This window comes from Lichenostomus cassidix, chromosome 1Aa (assembly GCF_008360975.1).
Source record: "Lichenostomus cassidix isolate B80296 chromosome 1Aa, HeHo_3.0, whole genome shotgun sequence".
Lineage (NCBI taxonomy): Eukaryota > Metazoa > Chordata > Aves > Passeriformes > Meliphagidae > Lichenostomus > Lichenostomus cassidix.
This window is the reverse complement of record NC_139480.1, coordinates 32909985-32929304: the sequence shown is the minus strand read 5'-3', so window position 1 is coordinate 32929304 and position 19320 is coordinate 32909985. Positions and strand designations below refer to the sequence as shown.

The 19320-nt window shown below is 39.0% G+C and overlaps 2 protein-coding genes across 12 annotated transcripts in view; one reads left to right on the top strand and one right to left on the bottom strand.

The window, feature by feature from the left end:
• GRIP1 (glutamate receptor interacting protein 1) overlaps positions 1-2325 on the top strand; it is a 314298-nt gene extending 311973 nt beyond the window's left edge. For all 8 annotated transcript variants that reach the window (XM_085044549.1, XM_085044560.1, XM_085044552.1 and 5 more), the window contains one exon: positions 490-2325. In XM_085044549.1, coding sequence (XP_084900675.1) covers positions 490-726 — 237 coding nt within the window. In that variant the 3' untranslated portion in view covers positions 727-2325. The remainder of the gene's footprint in view (positions 1-489) is intronic.
• On the bottom strand, positions 2129-17133 carry HELB (DNA helicase B). Of its 4 annotated transcripts, none has more exons than XM_085044570.1 (13): positions 16902-17133; positions 15400-15774; positions 13162-13367; positions 10947-11810; positions 9733-9904; positions 8833-8974; positions 7768-7898; positions 6415-6448; positions 5939-5998; positions 5213-5417; positions 4436-4570; positions 3796-4233; positions 2129-3289 (listed from the first exon to the last, which is right to left on the bottom strand). In XM_085044570.1, the coding sequence occupies exons 1-13, from the start codon at positions 17095-17097 to the stop codon at positions 3200-3202; spliced, it is 3048 nt and encodes a 1015-aa protein (XP_084900696.1). In that variant the 5' UTR covers positions 17098-17133; the 3' UTR covers positions 2129-3199. The 4 variants fall into 4 exon arrangements, with proteins under 4 accessions (XP_084900696.1, XP_084900714.1, XP_084900707.1 ...); XM_085044588.1 differs by lacking the exon at positions 6415-6448 and adding an exon at positions 6897-6981 and having other exon boundaries at positions 10947-11153; positions 16902-17132; XM_085044581.1 differs by lacking the exon at positions 6415-6448 and adding an exon at positions 6897-6981 and having other exon boundaries at positions 16902-17129.
• Between the last annotated feature and the right edge of the window lie 2187 nt (positions 17134-19320).

Genomic DNA, 19320 nt, shown 5'->3' with positions numbered 1-19320 from the left:
AGTTGGAATAATGTAATACTCACTCAGCACCACACTTACCACAGTGCCAAGTTGGACTATGATGAAAAACTAAATTATTTCTCAACTAGCCCAATAAAATACTTTATAAAAATTTATATATATTAGGTAAAACCAGAGAAGACCTGAACTAAATTGAAATTTCAGATGTGCTGTACTGCATTTAAATTGACGAACACCATGAAAGACAGAAAAACTATGTTAAAAATCATTTATGGAGCGGGCATTGTGACAGCTGGCAACAGCCAGCACTAGTGTAAATATCCCTGCTTCAGCTACATTCTGTTTGAGTGAGTAGAAAACTTACCTGATGTCTTCAGACCAGACACCATGGTTATAGTCTTATACTGGGCAGTTCTCTACTTGGCATAGTTAAATCAGGCTCCATAGTCTCAAGGATAAATTTGTTTCTCTTGTGATTTAATTTTTTTTCATAAAATAATAATAAAAATCAATTTTCTCATCACTCAGGTAAACCACGTTCGCACCAGAGACTTTGACTGCTGTTTGGTTGTGCCCCTCATCGCAGAATCTGGCAATAAGCTGGAACTGGTCATTAGCAGAAACCCACTGGCATCTCAGAAAGGAAGCTCAGAACAACACACTTCAGGGAGTGGGGAGTGGAGCGATCCCAATGCTGCCTTCCTTCAGCAGAGTGGACACAGCAGTGTTAGTACAGAGACACGGGATCCTACAAATACCTTATAGCAGAAACCATTAGAGTGGGACATTCGGTAACAAAAGACAATTATGGTGCTAAATCCATTTAAAATTTCTCTGAGATTGAGGCTCAGATGCTGTACAGCACTGAAAAGCACAGGAGGTCAGTCAGTCTGTCTCAAGGCTTCTATTAATCCATGGTTACTTTGGAAATAGTTTAATTCTTCATTAAGTCAAGTCATTCCATTCTAAACAATCTAGGATTAGTAACAGTGAACAAATACATAAGGGCCTTTTTTTTCCCCCATATAAGAAACTGGGGAGATGTTTTAAACATGATCTAAATGTTCCTCTCCCTTCAGCAGCAGCAGCTGTTTGAGGGAAAAGCATGGAGTTAACCTCTGCTAACAAACATAGTGTCCAGGTTATATGGTTTTTAAAAATCCTTTTATCAAGAAGGTGTTGCTGTCTGATGGACAAGGCAGAGTGGTTTCCTGCACTGGGTTTTCTTGTGAAATGGCTACATCTCTGACTTTGGAAACCTTTATTCGCTGGCGAGAAGGGTGCACTCATCAGGCAAAGCACTGTTTAGCTGTTGTAACAAAATGCTTGCAGGAAGCTGCAGTTTGCAGTGAACATTACTCCCCCACTTCAGCAAACTTTGTTAGAACATATGTTATTGCCTATGCAATGAAATATTTAATGGTATGTCTCGCAACCTGTGGGGATTTCTAAGCAGAGACTTTCTTTCGTGGGATAAAACCTCTGACGGGGGATGACTGAGAAGAGTAAAACTGAAATGAGTTCAGACAAATTAGAAAGGTTTTTTTAAAAGAAAATTGCTTTTTTAAAATTATGTCAGTGGAGATTGATACAAAAGCTCTTTAATGATCCATAAACCTGTAAACTTGTACTGTCACACATAGGCTTTTAAAGTCAATCCATTTCTTGAAGGAAGAAAGGTCCTATTTAATATGCTTTGTTTTCAGCCTTCTTTATGATAAACATTACCCCCTGCAACACATTTTTAGAATTTAAAATTGTAAATATATTTTACAAACACATCACACAAATTCTCTCCTCTCCCCTCTTCCCCCAAGCAATAAAATACTGCCAGTTGCTTTATATGCTCACCAGCAGCTGCATTGGTTTATTCTGGTATTCAAGTTGTTATTGGTAATTATTGTTATTGGTGAATATAAAGATACTGGATTTGTACATTTGTAGAGTCTCCATATCTAAGCAATCACCTTACAGAGTTGTTTCTGGTCAGTTTAAATTGTTTAACTGTATCCCTGTTGCTGTCTCCAGTACATAAACAAGCTCACCTGCCCTGCACACACAAGTATCTCTGATTTCTATTTCAGCACTGCCAGAAACAGTCAGAATAACATTCAAGGCTGAATCATGTTAAAAAAAAACAAACAAAAAACAAACAAAAACCCTAAGGTTCATGAGTCACTTAAATATGTATTTTTATTTGTAACAAATAAGTATTAAACTGTAAAGTATTTTTGTACAAATTTAATACTTTAATAGCATGATATTTATCGTCTATGTTATGTTTTTTGAAATTCAAACTGTTGCAAATATTTGTATGGAAAAACTGTATAAATTGAAATAAACAGTGATTTAAAGACATTAAAATGAGGTAGAGTTTTTCAACTTTGTATTTTTCCCCAGTTTTTGCAAAATATACCATGTTTATATTTGTGGTATACTTCTTCCAATCCAATGTGAAACAAACAATTTCAAGGTAAGCAGGTTGTCCACATTTTAGTACAATGTGTCTGATGTTTGATTTAACATTCAATTTACAAATCTCAAAATTACAATGCAGCAAGTCACATAGTATATATGAAAAAGTTGAAAGTGGAATGTTATTTGAACTTTGACTTGGAATTTTGCTTTTCTTACATCATCATCAGCATGATATTAGCTAAAGTAGCAATGACAAGTTCTACATCATATAAAAACTATTTATGTCACTGATTGCAACTTTCTTGTTCTGTCTTTAACAAGATTAAAATCCTTAATCCATCAAAGCTTCATGGCCACAAATCTATTACATTAGAAAACCTGGGGTTTTTTTAAACAACTGTTTTAAAACAGTTTTAAACTGTATTTCTGACTCGAGGAAACTGTAGTTTTGGCACATCAGTACAAGCATCTCATCAGTGCTGAAGCATTAGGAGATGGATAAATTTTGGTATGGAGAGCTAGGAGTCTTTAAATCAAAATACATCCTCATGTATTTTTTAAGGGAACATCTGGATCCTCAAAGACCTGTAAGTTCATTCTTCACCAAAACAGAAGAATTACGTGATTTTTGATAACCAGCACACCAACAAATCTACTAAAAATGGATCACAGAAAATGTAATAGGCTCAGTGTAAAACAACCTGCTCTTCACAGAATACATAAAACCAAGAAAGCCTTTGAAAGGCACTCAGCTTCTCCGTTCCAAAAATCTTGAACAAGTTCAATAAAGGTTCACACCAAGGCAGTTAATAATTGTCTGTTAGTTTTTGAAAAGCTTCCTAGGAGTTGCCTGTCCCAAAGTTAGATTCTTAAGTCTGGTAGATCCAAGTGGGGATTCTGTTAATGTTGTCTGTAAAAACAAAACAAAACTTTTACCCACGTTTGAATCGGAACTAAGATATTTGTCTTCAAAAAAGGCTCTTTCTCCATGACAGAGCTCAGAAATTATACATAATTTTAAAAAAGCATCTGTTAAGCAGGTCTGACTTTATAAAAAATCGATTTCAATTATTAAATTTTATATATATATATGTTTTCACAGCAGGTCACCTAAATACTGACATTTGTGTACTAAGCATAAGCTGATACAGGCTAAGCTGACCAACAGATCACTCCAGTAGTAAAAATATGTATAAGTTTACTGCTATTAACATTAATTTTTTTTTCTGTATTAGCCATATATTACTCTGCAAAGAGATCTGCCAAATTTGACTGCTTCACCAATTACCGGTCAACTTAGAAATTACTAAGTATTAAAAAAATAATTTTAACAGTACCCAGGTGACTCGTGGTGGTGAAAGAGAGTGCAAAAGTCTGTTTTAAACTTTCTATTTTAAACTGTAAGGAGATACTTACAGGGGGTATTTCTGTAGCATCCTCAGATGCAGGAGTTTGTCTTTTACATGGACTTTGCTGCAAACTGCCCATCTGCTCTTTACTGAGAACTGATGACCCTTGCTGTGTCATGAGATCACTTTGAAGTTCAGGTGGGTCAGGAGCACCTTGAGTTACAGAATCAGGCTGAGTCTCGAGCTCTTGACTTTGCCAGCACTTCGTCAGGGAAGAGGACATTTGTTTGGGACAGTTGTTTGTTTCTGCAATTGCCTCTCTCAAAAATCTCTGCAAACGCGTTTTTCTGGGCACGTTCTTGTTCTTGACTGCTCTCCTGAGGTGTGGCTCTTCAGCCACGATGTAGACACGGCTGCGGCCCCTTGTCACCGCGGTGTACACGTGCTGCCAGTGCTGCCGGCCGGCATTGCCAACCACGTACACCACGGTCCTTTCCTCAGAGCCCTGAAACGTGCAAGAACGCTGCTTCAAAGGCAGGTAAATAGTTCAAAAAAGGACAAGAATGAGGAAGTTGGAGACAACTGAGGACACTTTCAAGAATATTTTCTGTCTTGCATTCAAGGAATTCTAGTTTCAAGAAAAGTTTCTGCTTCTTTCATGTGAAAATACAGTGCATTAGCTCAGCTCACAGCTGCTGTGTTTTTACCTGGAATGTGTGAATAGTTCTGGCCCAGGCATGCTTTATGTGACACAGCTTCCTCAGTGCCTTGTACTTCACAGTGTACGTGGAGCCGTACGTGCTGCTGATGGTCAGGAAGCGCTCCTTATCAATTTCTGCATCCTAAAGGAATAGCACAGCACTCAGCAGTGAGCCTGAATCAGCGGCTGGATCAACATCCATGTGCATCCCTATTCTAGCTTTCCCTGGAATTAAAACAGCTGCAATGTCACCCAACTGAAAGAGTTTCAGAGGACACTAAACCAAACAAATTGCTGTCTTTCACTGACCACCTTCAAGGAAAACAGTTTTCACTGTTCAGGGCCTACCCCAACTACTGATGTTTTCACTGCTCAACTCATTGAACCCAGCAAAAAAAACAGTTTTTCATTGCTGTTATTTTTAGGCCAGCTTAGTTTTCTGCCAAGGGAAGCTTAAGCTGTAACATCATTATTCTTTACTTCAGACTGTTAAACATTATCCATTTCAATTACAACACACTAGAGTATTTACAGAATGTATTTACACTGAACACAATCAGACCAACTGAAACACTTAGTACAAAAAAGCCCAGAATTGGGTTTTTTTGAATTCTCTACTGTACCTTGCCTCTTTCATGCCTTTTACACTATCGTTTAGCAGAACTAAGTATGCATTGTGGGCTAACCTTACAAAGTGTGAATTGTTTTGTTCTGGGGATTCAACAAGCACTGAATCAGTTACCACCAGGTTTTCTTTGTGCAAGTTCTTGCAGCAAAGACTTACCCTTGTTATGAAAAATATATCTCCATTGCACAGTCGTTTGCCCTCATCAGCAGTGTCTGCAGTGAGTGTGGTTTCTCCACTTGGGCATTCATGGCCATTAGAATTCTCTCCAACACCAGAGGCTGGCAAGAGATCCTTGAGATACGTATTGCGCATGCAGGAAATCTTGTCCCCAGTTTGAAATAAAAGTCTGTTCTTATGGTCTCTAGGTCAGAGAAAGAAAAAGGGAAAAATGTATTTACAAAATGTGCATTTAGCATCTCCCAGTATTCAAAATAATAATTAAGGTATTACGTCACATTTATGTCTTGAACTTTTGTAAAACTGTTTGGTAAAAAACAGTAATACAGAGTAGCATAAAAATCCTGCTTCCAAAAATATTTCAGAACCTATTTAGAAATCACATAATGGCAAAAAAAAAAAAATTAACCTTGAGGGTTTTTTTCACATTGCTTTTATGTGAATTTTGAATATTCCACAATAACTTAAAATCTTGGAATTCACCCAGTGAATTTAAATGAAAGGCAGTTTACCACTGTTTGCAGTCCAGATTTAGATTAAAGAGCCCATCAAATAAAGTTTATTATATTAATGATTTATAACCTAATCAGATCTGGATGAAACATTGGTACTTTTACAATCTTGTTTTATGGTGTTGGCCTGGCTATAACACTTTCAAAAACAAAATGAGATCGTTCACAGGAAAAATGCAAAACACTGACTTACCTGGTTAAATGATTTGAATAGTGCTGGCAACAAAGTTCATTTATTAGATCACAATCTTGCCTAAATCATACAAAACAAGAACAAAATCATGATATACAAAACACACAATTACAGGCCATGTCACATTAGCATTAATCTATAAATTATGGGAAAAGCCCCTTTTGTCTCTGATTATCTTCCACCAACTATTAAAAACAATCACTAATTCAGAGTTTAGAAGACAGAGCAGTAAAGGAACAGTTTTGTCCAAATACTACAGAATGTGCACTGTACACTTAGATTAGCTAGATTTTTTCTTAAGATAAAGAAGAAAAGAAAAACTAAAGCCTGGACAGATTGTTTTCTGTCTGTGGATGTATTAAAAATAGCCAGAAGATTTATTTGCTTTTTAAAGACCTGTAATTTTAACTTTTAAATGCAGATTAAGTACTTATATTCTAGAAGAATCATCCACAAAAATCACTACAGTATTGTACCTGAATGCAGAAATCACTAATAACAATTTTGTACCTGAATGCAGATTGGAGAAATAAAACTGGTATCAGAATTACTCAGCATTCACAAATCACTTATTAGCGCACAGGTAACCTGTAAATAGTGGGTGCTTTTTACTTACTGAGAAAAGGTTCTTCACAATTAAGCATGGGAGACTCTTTTCCAAAGTACCCTTTTGTGCAGAACTGCAAGTTTATGGAGTATTGGTACTACTGCATACTTTTATCCCTTCAGTGCTTCTGCAAAGCCATCCATACTATTCATGCTCCTGTGATTACCATTCCAGTCTTTCTCCAAAGAGTGTTAGAGCCCTACATCCCACCCTTCTTAAGTGATGAGCATTCCAAGTATCTAGTAATTTTATGCTATTGCTACTAGTCCCTCCAACTCAACACACTCAGCTATTTTTAGATTGTAGCTACTAGCAAGGATCTTTTCCATGCCTGTCTGCATACTCCATTACCTTCTGAAAGCAATGAATTGTGATTGTTTGGCATCCTCCAATCCTGGCCCTTTTTTAAGTAAAATCTTTATGGCAGTTTGTAAATCTGTTTTAAAAGACATAAAAGGTAAGGCATAAAAATATTTTGAATTAAAAATAGAAAAATATAATTCAATATGAAATTACCTTTGCTCCGAAGAGGTAAAGATCAAATATTTTCAAGCCATAGACCTATATGCTTAGATTTCACAGAAAAAAAACTATTTTTAGTATTGCTTGCTGAGTATTTTGCTATGGTAAGATAAGGTGATAATGTTTTCACTATTTTTTTCTGCATTCCCCTTGAAGCATTTTGATATACATAAAACAGAGACTGCTCAATCCACTTATACCCAATAAATGTCAAAAAAACCCAATGAACAATGGCTCTAGCCCTGACCCCAAAACCTTTCATAAGCAATACTGGCATCCCTTCTTAGAGTTTTCCTAACTCAGTTCTACACATGGGAGCACATTCCAGTCTAACACACCATCCTGTTAACAGTTGCTGTCTACTCAAGTGACGCACCTCTGAAAAAATTCTGCAAACCTCTTTAAGGTTTGACAGCCCCAGCTACAATATAAAAAGACAACCACATTCGATTACAGTGGTGGAAGCTGTCCCCCATTCCAAAGTCTAACTGGTGAGCTGGAGCTCTACAGCCCTTTCTTAGCACTTAAGGGTTTTGCAATGTGCACTTACAGAAGGCAAAAGATAAACTATGAATGTAGCATATAAATTTATACCACAAACAAAACCAGACTAAAATCTTCCCAAATTTTTGTTTCCAGACAACAGTCTATGCTTCACCAAAGGGAAAATCAAGATCACAAACTGACAGTACACACATACTGTCACAATTCCCGCCAGCAGGTAAAGCAATAAGAATAAATTTCTTCTCCGGGCTTGGCATTGTCATTTCTTCATTCCAAGAAGAAACTTTCAGCACCTCATCAAATTCAGGAAGCTGCCGGTAAGAGATTCTGGACCAGAGAGTTGGAGGGAAAAGAGAGAAGTCATTCCCAGTTAAAGAATTCTAGCGTATCATCACCTGCATCAGCCTGAAGTTCACCACTTAGAAATTTTTTGTCATCTACACTACAAGCCCCGAAAATTCTTTCCTCAGAGCATAACTTGATTTCAAAAATTGGCAATTTATTCTCTAAATCCTCCATCACTGCAGCAGATACTTAGTATTACCCATACAGTTCTTTCCATGGGAGCAAAATGAAATAAAACAGAAGTGTTACCAAAAAAATAGGCAAGAATGTTTGTAAAACACTCACTAGTTCTGGACATCTTGCAAATGTTCAGAATATTCTCAAATTCAATTAACATCAAAACCTAAATTTTTTTGTTAGAGGTTTAAAAAAAGAAATCATGTATTGACAGAAAACAGAATTATTTCCAAAACAAAAATAATGCAAATGCTGGAAACATTTTGAGTTTCTGGGAATGAATACACAAAAAAAAAAAAGAAACTATGATGTAATGGCCCTTGGCATCCAAACTCTCAAAGCAATTCAGTCGGTTTTAGTTGTTGTCACACTGATCAGCAATGTCTTTAAAACTTCCTTTTTAGAGTAGCCATTGTAAGCCATTTTAGAAGGCATAAAGCCATTTATGCATTTACAACTCATTTGAAAACAACATAGAGTATCTGATAGTGTGATAGTGAAATACATCCCATAAAATTCAAGTGTTCCAGCACACACATTTTTTTGTCCAATACATACTTCTGGGAAAATCTGTAGGGTTTTGTTGCTGTTGTTTGTTTTTCAAAACAGTGTAATGGATTTGGAGCAAAAAAACTAACAGAAGCAGTACTACAGTCAAATCTGGATGCACTGCTATTTGCAGGTGGAAGGCCAGGCAAGAATTACAAGAATGCTTCATACACACATCAGGATATCCTACCTTGATGCATTATCTACAATCAGCTGCGATTCTGCTCTGTGGTTAGTTCGCAGCTCCACAGAAAAGCCTCTTGATTTTAGACCCTCAAAGATATCAGCTAACATGTTTCCTGGGTCTATGCTTGGCAGCTGTCTAGTGTCACCTAAACAGAACGCACATTAGTTTTTGTGAGAAAGAGTAACATATCATCTGTTCAAAATTGTCTTGAAAAAGAAACCCCACTGGAATTAATAAATACTCAAGCCTCTACATAGTAATATACAGCCTTAATACAATTCACGTGAAATAAAACTTTCAAGAATCTAAGAAACTTTGGGAATAAGGCTGTAGTGTAGCTTAAGTGTTTTTACACTCCTCACTCAGTAATGCTTTACTAGCAAGGGCAAATCCCTCTGATTGATGAGCCCTGACAGTGATCACATCTTATTCAAACACACTTTGAAAGCTATGTATTTAAAAACAAATGCCATAAATGGCATGTCAAAAAGCAAACCTCTGAGAAAGCATAAAAATTTGACTTTACACTTCTCTGCTTTCATTTTTGAATTAAAACAAGATGATCCAAGCATTAAGAATGGCATGAAAACTCCCTTCTAACATATGCCAACACTAGCTCCTTCAGATTTAAGGAAGTCAGGAAAGTTTTCCAGTTGCAAGATGTAATAACGTACCACATAGGAGTCAGAGTAAGACAAAGCACTGCTAAACAGTTAATAGAGATATTTTCATACTGACAGCTGGAAAACTGTCTATCTCACCTAACCTTACTTAGCAAAAGTATCCAAGTACAGAACAATGTAACATTCAGGGCTTTTAAGAGACTAGGTGGGACCAGTGGGTTACACTGTATATTGTGTATTATTTAACATTGTATAATGGTAAATTTGCTGCTACACTTACCTAGAATAACAAGTTTAGCAAGCTGAGCATGCTCACACAAGAGTTTTAAAACCAAACTAAGAACGTGTACAGACACCAAACTTCCTTCATCCACAATCAGAACAGTAACAGCAGAAAACTTCCACGGGTATGCTCCTTCATTCCGCCTCCACGATTTAAAACTATAGATAATCTAGAAACAAACAAAAATAAAGCAAGCTCTGACAGCAATCAACTGTAAACAACTGACTTACGGAAGGAGACAGAGTGGTATCTTCTGATGTTGTATGTAAAGCTATTATCTGAAATTCTGAACTTACAGCTGTAAAGAACCAAAAGACTCAACCATTCAGTCTTTTCCTTCACAGTGAATACATTTCTAGCTGAGATTACAGATGCTTACATAAAAGCACAGAAATGCAGCCTTTCTATACCTGCAGGAACCATTAAAGACACAAGGTCAGCCACTAGATTGCTGAGTAACAGAAAACCTCCTGCTAGAACCTGCTGTCATTAATAAATGCCCAAAATTGCATGGGGAAGGGGAACAGGCAACTATCCAGTCCCCAAAGATAAAATAAGCCAACAGTACTTTTAATGTTATAATAATTCCTATTTATATGGGTTATTCCACACCTCCAATGTCTTTTTGGCACCTTTGCTACCTAGAACAAGAGAGACTTGACCCAAGTTTATTAATAAAGAGTTTGCTTTCTACTTTTTTTCTAAAAAAAATCCACAATACCTAACAGTAATTAAGGAAACTGGAAACGTGCAAATGAAATTTCTCTCATTATTCAACCCCAGGCAACTGATCTTTTCATGTATGTGCTGTTATGATTGCTAGGCAACAGGATCCTAGAGAACAGCTCTACCACCCAGAAATTATTTTTGTCTTCATTAAAATAAAATGCAAAACTGAGAAGCTGAAAAAAACAGATGCCCTAGAGAGGCACAAATTTCAGATGTATATAAAGAGTAAAGAAACTAAAGTTATAGCAAATAATGTATTTCAAATGACTGATTTGATTCCCCAAAAACTTAATGCTGACTTTCAGATGCTGACAAGCTGTACCTAAGCATTGATAACAATAATAGGCTACACATTTCATAAGGAAAGTTCAATAACAAGCTTTTTTTTTTTTTTCCCCAAAACAAGAATGGACAGTGCCAAAAGGTCTTTCAGAACCTAATTTTTAAAAAGAAACAAGAAACAAGTCTGAAACAAACCTTACCTGATGCAGTGTATATGCAGGAAGCTGAGTTTTTTCACTCAAAAGACTTGCTGCCCTCCCTGTAGGTGCAGTGAATAGCACATTCAAAAAATTTTTTGCATACATATTCTCTGACTCCCAGTGGTGATCAAATGTATTCCATTCCTCAGATGCATCCAAGTCTTGTTCAAAGTCCTTAGAAGCAGCTTCCACTTCTTTTTCCATCTGCTTTAAATGACGAAAAAGGCAGCTAACTATTGTACTCTTCCCACAGCCTCCTTTTCCACTTATGATTGTGACAGGATTAGAACAGATCTTTTTCACAGCAATCACCTGATCTTCATCTACCTCTGCTTTCCTTTGGATACCAGACATAGAGCCCACCTCCTTTTCAGGAAAGTGATTTTCACCATTATGATTGTCCGGATTATTTTCCTCCACTTCATGTGTCTGGGTAATATTAATTTTCTTATCTACTGTTTCTCTTGATGCCTCAGGAATGCTAAGTATCTTTTTCACATCCACATCCAGTTTCCATGTGTGGTTTGACAGAAGGTCACCTACATACATTGCAATATCCTTTTCAGATTTGTAAAGATGAGGCAGAAACACCAGCTTTTTCTCCCTAATCACGACATTCTGATCTTTCAAAAATTCAAGAGATTGCCAGACATGCTCAATGGACATATGTTTGGATACCAAATGAGCTAATTCATCTTGATCTTCATATGTGTGTCCCATTTGTCTACACTGTGTCTTGAGCTGATCATACAAAATTAATGCATTCTTCTGCAAGTCAGGAATCTTCCAGAGGAGATGTTCACACTGACAGAAGGCGGCCCACGTTGCCTCACAGTTTGAAAGGTTCAGCTCCCTATAGATAATCTTCTCCCCAAAAAGAGTAAAAGCAAATATATATTTATTTCACAAGATGTTAGACTCTTGCTGAATAACATTCCTCCTAGTAAATACAAATTGCAATTCAGAGGGTGGAAGTTTGCAAAAACGTATGTATTTTTCATAATGTATGAAGTTACGCCTCTCAAGCTATGTGAAAGTAAAATATTTAAAACTAAGCTGGAATGATAATTCCTCTCAGTCACCCTTCTGTATGAAAATAAAACTTTAAAAATAAAAAGTCTGGCACAGAAATTGTGTATCAGGGAGAACTCATGCACACCACATAACACATTTTCATGTAAAGGTACACAGACTGTACAAACAGAGCACAGAAAAGCCATTAGCCGGAATACCATACCAAATTCTGAACATGTTACTTCAAGGAATGCACCAGCTTTACAGACACTACCACAAAATAGTGAAAGACTGAGATGTGCAAAACAGACCAGCTACTAAGAGCAAGACAAATTAATTGTGCTTTCTCAGTCTTAAGAGAAAAAAAGCTTAAGAGAGTCTTCAAGCAATAAAAAACTGCAGTGAGAATGCACATCCTTGAAGCAAAAGAGCAACTAGTCCGTATTGCATCAAGGAATAGTCAAACTGGACATCAGGAAATTTTTTTAAAGGAAATTATATAAAACACTGGAATATATTGGCTACACTGCTGTATCTCTGAAATCAGAGCTCTTAAGTACAAGGCAGAACATCCACCTGTAAAGCACTGGGGGATTGAAGCAGAGGGACAACAATCCCAATTGTGAACAACTAAGCTGTAGTTCCCATCTGAGGTACAGGACTGCTAAGGTGAGGTGCAGCAGCAAAGCTCACAGCAAGTACAGCAGAGGAAAACAGGAAGGTAAGCAACCACTGCAAATTCCATTACAAAAAACAAACTACTGGACCAGATGATCTCTTACAGAGAAGCTTATCAACCTTACTGTGAAAGCATAGATAGTGTTCTACATATTTGGAACAGAAATTCTCATTTACTGATATAAAATTGAAGAGAACAGTTGAGGATTTTAAATTAGCTTTCTTACTTTTGGCCCAATTGCATCAAGCATCTAATTTTCTGTCCGTTGTAGAAAATACTAAACAAATGGTTGTAACAAAACCACTTTCAAGAATCTTCTGAGATTAATTTATTCTAGACCAACTGGAAAAACAAAAGCCTTTGCTAAAACTGAGTCCAGTACATCATCCATTTTCAAATGAACTACACTTAGCCCCTACAAATGCCCATTTAATAAAGTGAACATAACTGAAACAGCACTATAGTCTAATGCACCTCAAATGCAGCAAACACTGTATTTTTACCTTGCGTAACATTACTTACCCTGCTGAATCCAAGTTTCCATGGCTCATCCTTTAGTATCTCATCCAATTTTTTTACCGTCTTGCGATCTACCTCCTCACCACTCATACCATTTCCTTGCCAGCACATCTTATCTAACAGACAGCCAAAGCGGCGTGGCAGAAGAATCGGCAAGAACTCCAGTATCCTCGGAAAAGCCAGAGCTACCAATATCGCCTTTCCTGCAACTGCATGTGCATAAAACAACACAGTTGGTTTTATGCATTATACAAAGGTAGCTGTAAAGAAATTTATACTGACTCTGTAGTTTTCATACAGATGTACAGAAGAACATTTCAAGTTCAAAATAACATAAATTCGTAGTATCAGATCAATAGAGGAACTTAGGAAAACAGTGCTCTCCGTTGGCTTTCTCAATGACCCCAAACTTAAGCTATCACTTTCCCTGCTCTTATCAGTAATGGGATAAGAGAGAGAGGAATAATAAAACTGATTTGCTCTATACTTTGCCTTTAAAAAGTAATTTCAGGAGAAAGAAAAGCAAATTTCCACACACTAATTCCACACACACAAAATACTACGAAGGCCTGAAGAACAAACTGCTCAAGCACATAACAATTAATGACAACCAAAAAAATTTACAATACTAACAGTAGCAACTAGGGGCAGAAGGGTCTATATTGCTCTGTAATAGAGCAAGATTAAAACTTAAAAGGTAGCAAAGTAATTTAAGCTAGATACTAGGAAAAATCACCAACTACAGGAACAGTGAGGAGAGTATGTAGGCACACTGTGAAATCTTTACCCCTGAGGATTCATGAACATAGTGGACAAGCCTCAGTCAAATGCAATCCATATATCCCATTAAAACTTTCACAGAAAACCAGATCTGTGTTCCTACCACTATCAATTCCTACCCCTTTGGGTGGTCACGAAAAGATCTGAAGTCCAGAAAGAAGAATTAAGAACTCTTCTATCATTACAAAAAGGGAACAAAAGGCCTGAAAGCCTACAGAGCTCTGAACATTTTCCCCTCCTTACACATGGGATTTGAAGTAAAGTCAGATCAAGTCTAGCAGAGGCTCTGAACTCTCCTGTTACACATAATTTGACATTCAAAAGAGTCACCTCCATCACGTGACCTGACACTGCCCAGTAAACCAGGTATTGGAAAACTCTGTTTGCTTACACATAATAAGAGATAGACAAAACCTGTGCAAGTTATGGAAACAGATCATCAGAGCAAAACAAGGTATCTAATGCTGAGGGCACACTTCAGACATCCTGACTTTCTCTGTACTACAGCATTTGGTTCAGACCAAAGTCTGAAGTCTGGTCCCATAGACTGAATGCCCGCTATGGATCACAGTACCTCAGGATTGCAAGTGGAACACATTGTTTGGGTTTCATCCAGCAGGAATACAGTCAATGCTCTCAAGAGACTGCATCATAGTGGGGAAAAGAGGGATGTCTGCTTCAAAAGCACACTCCTGATCCAACCTCTAATACTCATGTACTCACACTCATGTAATCACACCAACATAGCCCACAACAGCATCCTCTGCAGTCCTGAACAATCTCCATATGGGGACATTCCAGTGCTTCCAGAGTCTGCTCCCAGCCACACCAATCTGCTGACAGGCAGAATTCAAACACAGCTAGATAGCGTATTCAGTGCAGCTGATCTGGACTATGCTGAACTCCTTCACTGATCCATGTACTACACAGAAGCAGCTATACTACTTTTGAACACATGCCAGTCCTAAAAAGCCACACCACCACATTTAAGTAGTGCTGAACCCTTTTTTCAATAAGCCTTGTTATAGATGAATAAACTACAGGAAGCACCAGTGTCTTTGCACCATAGAATCACAGAAGCATAAAATGGTTTGGGTTGGAAGTGACCTTAAAGATCAACTAGTTCCAAACCTCTGCCATTGGCAGGGACACCCTCCACTAGACCAGGCTGCTCAGAGTCCCATCCAACATGGCCTTGAACACTTGCAGGGATGGAGCCTCCCTAGCACAGACAATTCTACTCAGTAAGCCTACAGAATTCAGGAATCTCCTTCTGTATGCCTATATTTAATTGGTCAGTTGTCCTACTGTCCTGAAATATTTTAAAATAATCACTGTACATTCAAAATTCATTTGAATATACATTTCATATGAATACATGTTAGATTGAACACAGTATATGAAACAGAACTCCTTAGCTTTTGAAACAATAAAGCTAACAATAGTACAGAATATACCTACATGATTTTGCAACACAGCAGAAGATGTCATACTCCTTGGTATCTCCTTGTTTCCTCCTTGGCTTTATGTGTGAAACTTGGAACTGTTTCAGTTTTTCTTCCAGATTGCTAAAACTCAGCACAGACTCCATGGGAAGCCAAGCAAAAAATTTTTCTTTCAAATATTCAGGAACATCACATTCCGTAAGAAAGAGTGAAAATACTTGTCGGTTGTTTTCTTCCACATCAGTCTGCAGAAAATACGATGGATATCCTTGCACAAAGTACTTCGACCCCATTTTTTTAACTTTAACATTAACTTTCCACCAAGGGCCAACTAATGGAAAACGTCCAACTACTTCATACTCCTTTTTGGTGCCGCATTCCTCTATAATAACTGAATCATGAAAAAAAACCCAAATCCAATGTTAATTGACAGTTATAAAAATTAAAAGTTTGTGTTGATTAAAAGAGTTTTGTTTGTTCAACGCTTGCTTCTTTCTGTCCTGTAAACTGCAATAGTAAAAGCAAAGCGGGGTTTTCACAAGCTCCTGAGTCCATTCTCTCTAGCAATATTTAAAAACGGAAGTGAAACCAATCTCAGAAACAAGCATGAAAACTGCTTTTCCAAGCATCAACAATAAATCTTATGAATTTATCCTATGAATTTATTACGCCAATTAAATACATATGGCTTAATATTATGGTTTACTATAATATTAAACTAACTGGACAATAACTCAACGAAACTATGGTTTATGCCAACTCAAGTTTACAACTGAATTTTAAACAGTTTTATCACAAAATATTCTATCACAATGCCTGCACAATCTTCACATACGTTTGCATACCGAATATTTCCTACAACTGAAACCACCAAAATTATAAGAAATTAGAATAATAAACCCTTAACGTCTCTTATAACCTGGTTTACCTCCTCTTTTCCTTCAAAAATAATACACTATTCCTTGATCAACAACTGGGGACTAATTCCAGTGACCAGAACAAAGCGGGCACCTATGTTTAGCAGAGCCTCTTCCTCCCCAGGGCAGCTCTTTAGCCATTTCACAAACAACTCGCAGATCCGCACGTGGGAAGGGCCGCGCACGGGCGGGCGGGCCTGGGCCCAGCACCTCCTCCCGCCGCCATGCCCGGGCCAGGCCGGGCCGCCGCCAGCTTCCCCCGGCAGCCCGCGCGGAGCCCCCACGCCGGGCAGGGGGAGCACCCCGGGCAGGGGGAACACCCCGGGCAGGGAGAAACACCCCGGGCAGGGAGAAACACCCCGGGCAGGGAGAAACACCCCGGGCAGGGAGAAACACCCCGGGCAGGGGGAACATCCCGGGCAGGGAGAAACACCCCGGGCAGGGGGAACATCCCGGGCAGGGGGAACGCCCCGGGCAGGGAGAAACACCCCGGGCAGGGGGAGCACCCCGGGCAGGGGGAGCACCCCGGGCAGGGGGAACACCCCGGGCAGACAGGCCCCCCGGCCCGGCCCGGCCCCGCTCCGCTGCCGCAGCCCCTCACCTGCGCGGCGCGGGGGCAGCGCGGCCGGCAGCTCCCGCCCTGCGGCCTCCACAAGCGCATCCTCCGCCAGGAGCGGCTCCTCCTCGAAGTCGTCCTCGCTTTCCTCCCCGTCGCCCGCCGCCTCCCGCCGCAGCGGCCGCAGGTGCCCCCAGAGCTCCAGGGACTGCTCCAGGGACTGTCCGCGGGACACCGCCATGCCGCCCCCGCCGCGATGCCTCCGCCCCCGCGGAAGGGCGGGCCGGTGCCTGCCGAGCGGCCGGGAGCGGCGGGACACGCTCCGGATAGCCTGCAGGCACCGACGAGTACGTTTGTTTAATAATTCGGGACATAGTTCTGCGTCTTTACGTGAGCCCTGTCATGAAAGCATCAAATCACTTCAATTATATCCGATTACATTTCACCCAGCTGCCCCCAGAGTGGTTTAATATTATGTATAAGTGGCAAATTTTTCTCCCGAAGATCCTCACTGAAAATCACCCGTCCTTCCCTGTACTGAGCTTAAGGTTGCCGTCTGCTTGGTTTCTTTTTCCTCCCTTAGTCGATACTGCTACCTGTACAGTTAGAGAAAAGAAGCTAAAGTTAAGGGGTTTTAAGTCAATGATAAAATTGTTAACTCTGATGTAAAGGTACCATCCATGAAAGCCGTAAGAGTAAAATGTACGTATTTAAGCAGTTTATGGATTTAGAAATTCACAACACATATGCAAGTGAAGATTATTAAGCATTAGGAAACAGATGAACACAAGGCCAGGAGACTCAGTCAAAAATTACGCTGTCACAAAGGTTTTATATTGTACTTTGAGAAATAATTGGAAATATTAGATAGCCTTTGGGGACTAGCTTATTTTCCATCATTTCACATTTCAAATTCCACCCCAAAATCCAAGCATGTACCTTAAACAGAAACATGCTTTGACAGGCCTATGATTTTATCTTCTAATGCACCATGATATTGAGAAAGGAGTGGTCAAATAGAAAACCCAAATCTATTTGCACTTCAACCATCCTTGTTTCTTTGAGCTTTTGCCCCTTCCACCAGCACGGTGCCCATCCAGGGCTGAAGGCTGATAACAGTTCTGGCCTTGTGGATTCCCTTAATCTTATCAAGATAAAAGGGAGCAAAAGGAATTCTTTTGCCATTGAGCACAAGAAATCGCTAATAATATTAAAGACTTATGAGAAGTAATTTGTATGACCACTCCTATCCTGGGGAATGTAATGAATATTCATGAATTTTACCTATAACACTGTGCCTTTGGAAGTACTGAGGTGTGTGTGTTTGGCGGAGAGAATTCCCCACACACCCGGTGCACCGAATAAAGCAAATACCCACTTCTCTGACTTGGTCTCTGAAGTGTCTCCAGGCTTGATTGGGGCAAATCAATATCACTGTCATGATAATTCATGATTCTTAAAGTATAATCTGTCATGACACTGAAGAAGTTAGTGTTACACTTCTGTCCATGGAGAAAAACATCTGTTTATAGATTTGAACTCAATATTGGTGCATTCAGTGAAAAAAAAAATGCAAATCCCTAAAAAGCAAAATCATGACGAACAAGGAGAGATAATTTGCTGTCTCTTACTGCTTTGTGTCTTGTCACACAATAGCAAGTTTTCACTTAATAAGAAGTATGCATATATAAATCACCCTTTTAAATAGGTATGTGAAATCTTACTCTGAAAACAATTTTTAGAACATTCTGACAGGCACCATTTATACACTGAAGGGTTATATTTATGCCAGCCTCCAGATTTAAGTAAGACTTGCCACATTTTTTAGTGTTTCCCCACACCAGACACCCCCTTTCAAGGGATGACTAGCAGTTCATCTTTGAATCTGACTAGGACTGGGAGTAGGGGGGATTCCCTAGTCTCAGATTTGCTTGGGTATTCACTGCTTCCTGATCTCTGCTGGGATTCAAGACATTCCTGTCTGCCAAATTCAACAGTAAGTCTGAGTTTGCCATCCAGGATCATCAACTGGAAGTCCTCGGAGGGTGAAATTAGGTGATGTACCTAGTATGGCAGGAGGCAGGGGTAGCAGAGAAGGGGTTAAGCTTTCATTCCTCTTGAGATGGAGTGATTTAGTTTTTCCCTGTGATCTTTCAGGGTGTCATAGAGGAATCATGTCCACAGCAATACTTTTGAGGAAGTGAAACTATGGACAACAGCCTTTTGAGCTGTTGTATTGAAATGCTGGCCCCAAACAGCAGTGAGCTATCCTTACTGCTCGCCATGAGCTTCCTGGAACACAAAGTCCAGAAGCTGTCAGCTACCACCAGCATGACCTAATATTGGAGCAGGGGGAGTTATCAGATCTAGGGATCCCATAAACAGGTGTCAACATATGGAAGCTTTCAGAGGGTGGTACCTAGTGAAAAGGGGCTGTAAAATGACTGCAGATAAATTAGCACTT

Bases quoted from the DNA above. Each gene is read 5' to 3' on its own strand.
- HELB (XM_085044581.1), bottom strand. From the start codon at position 17,097: ATGGCGGTGTCCCGCGGACAGTCCCTGGAGCAGTCCCTGGAGCTCTGG. The intron at 5,999-6,896 runs GTAATGGAGTAT...TGTATGATTTAG, and splicing joins CAATTCATTGCTTTCAGAAG to GCAAGATTGTGATCTAATAA. The intron at 5,418-5,938 runs GTAAGTCAGTGT...TCTCTGACCTAG, and splicing joins TATTCAAATCATTTAACCAG to AGACCATAAGAACAGACTTT.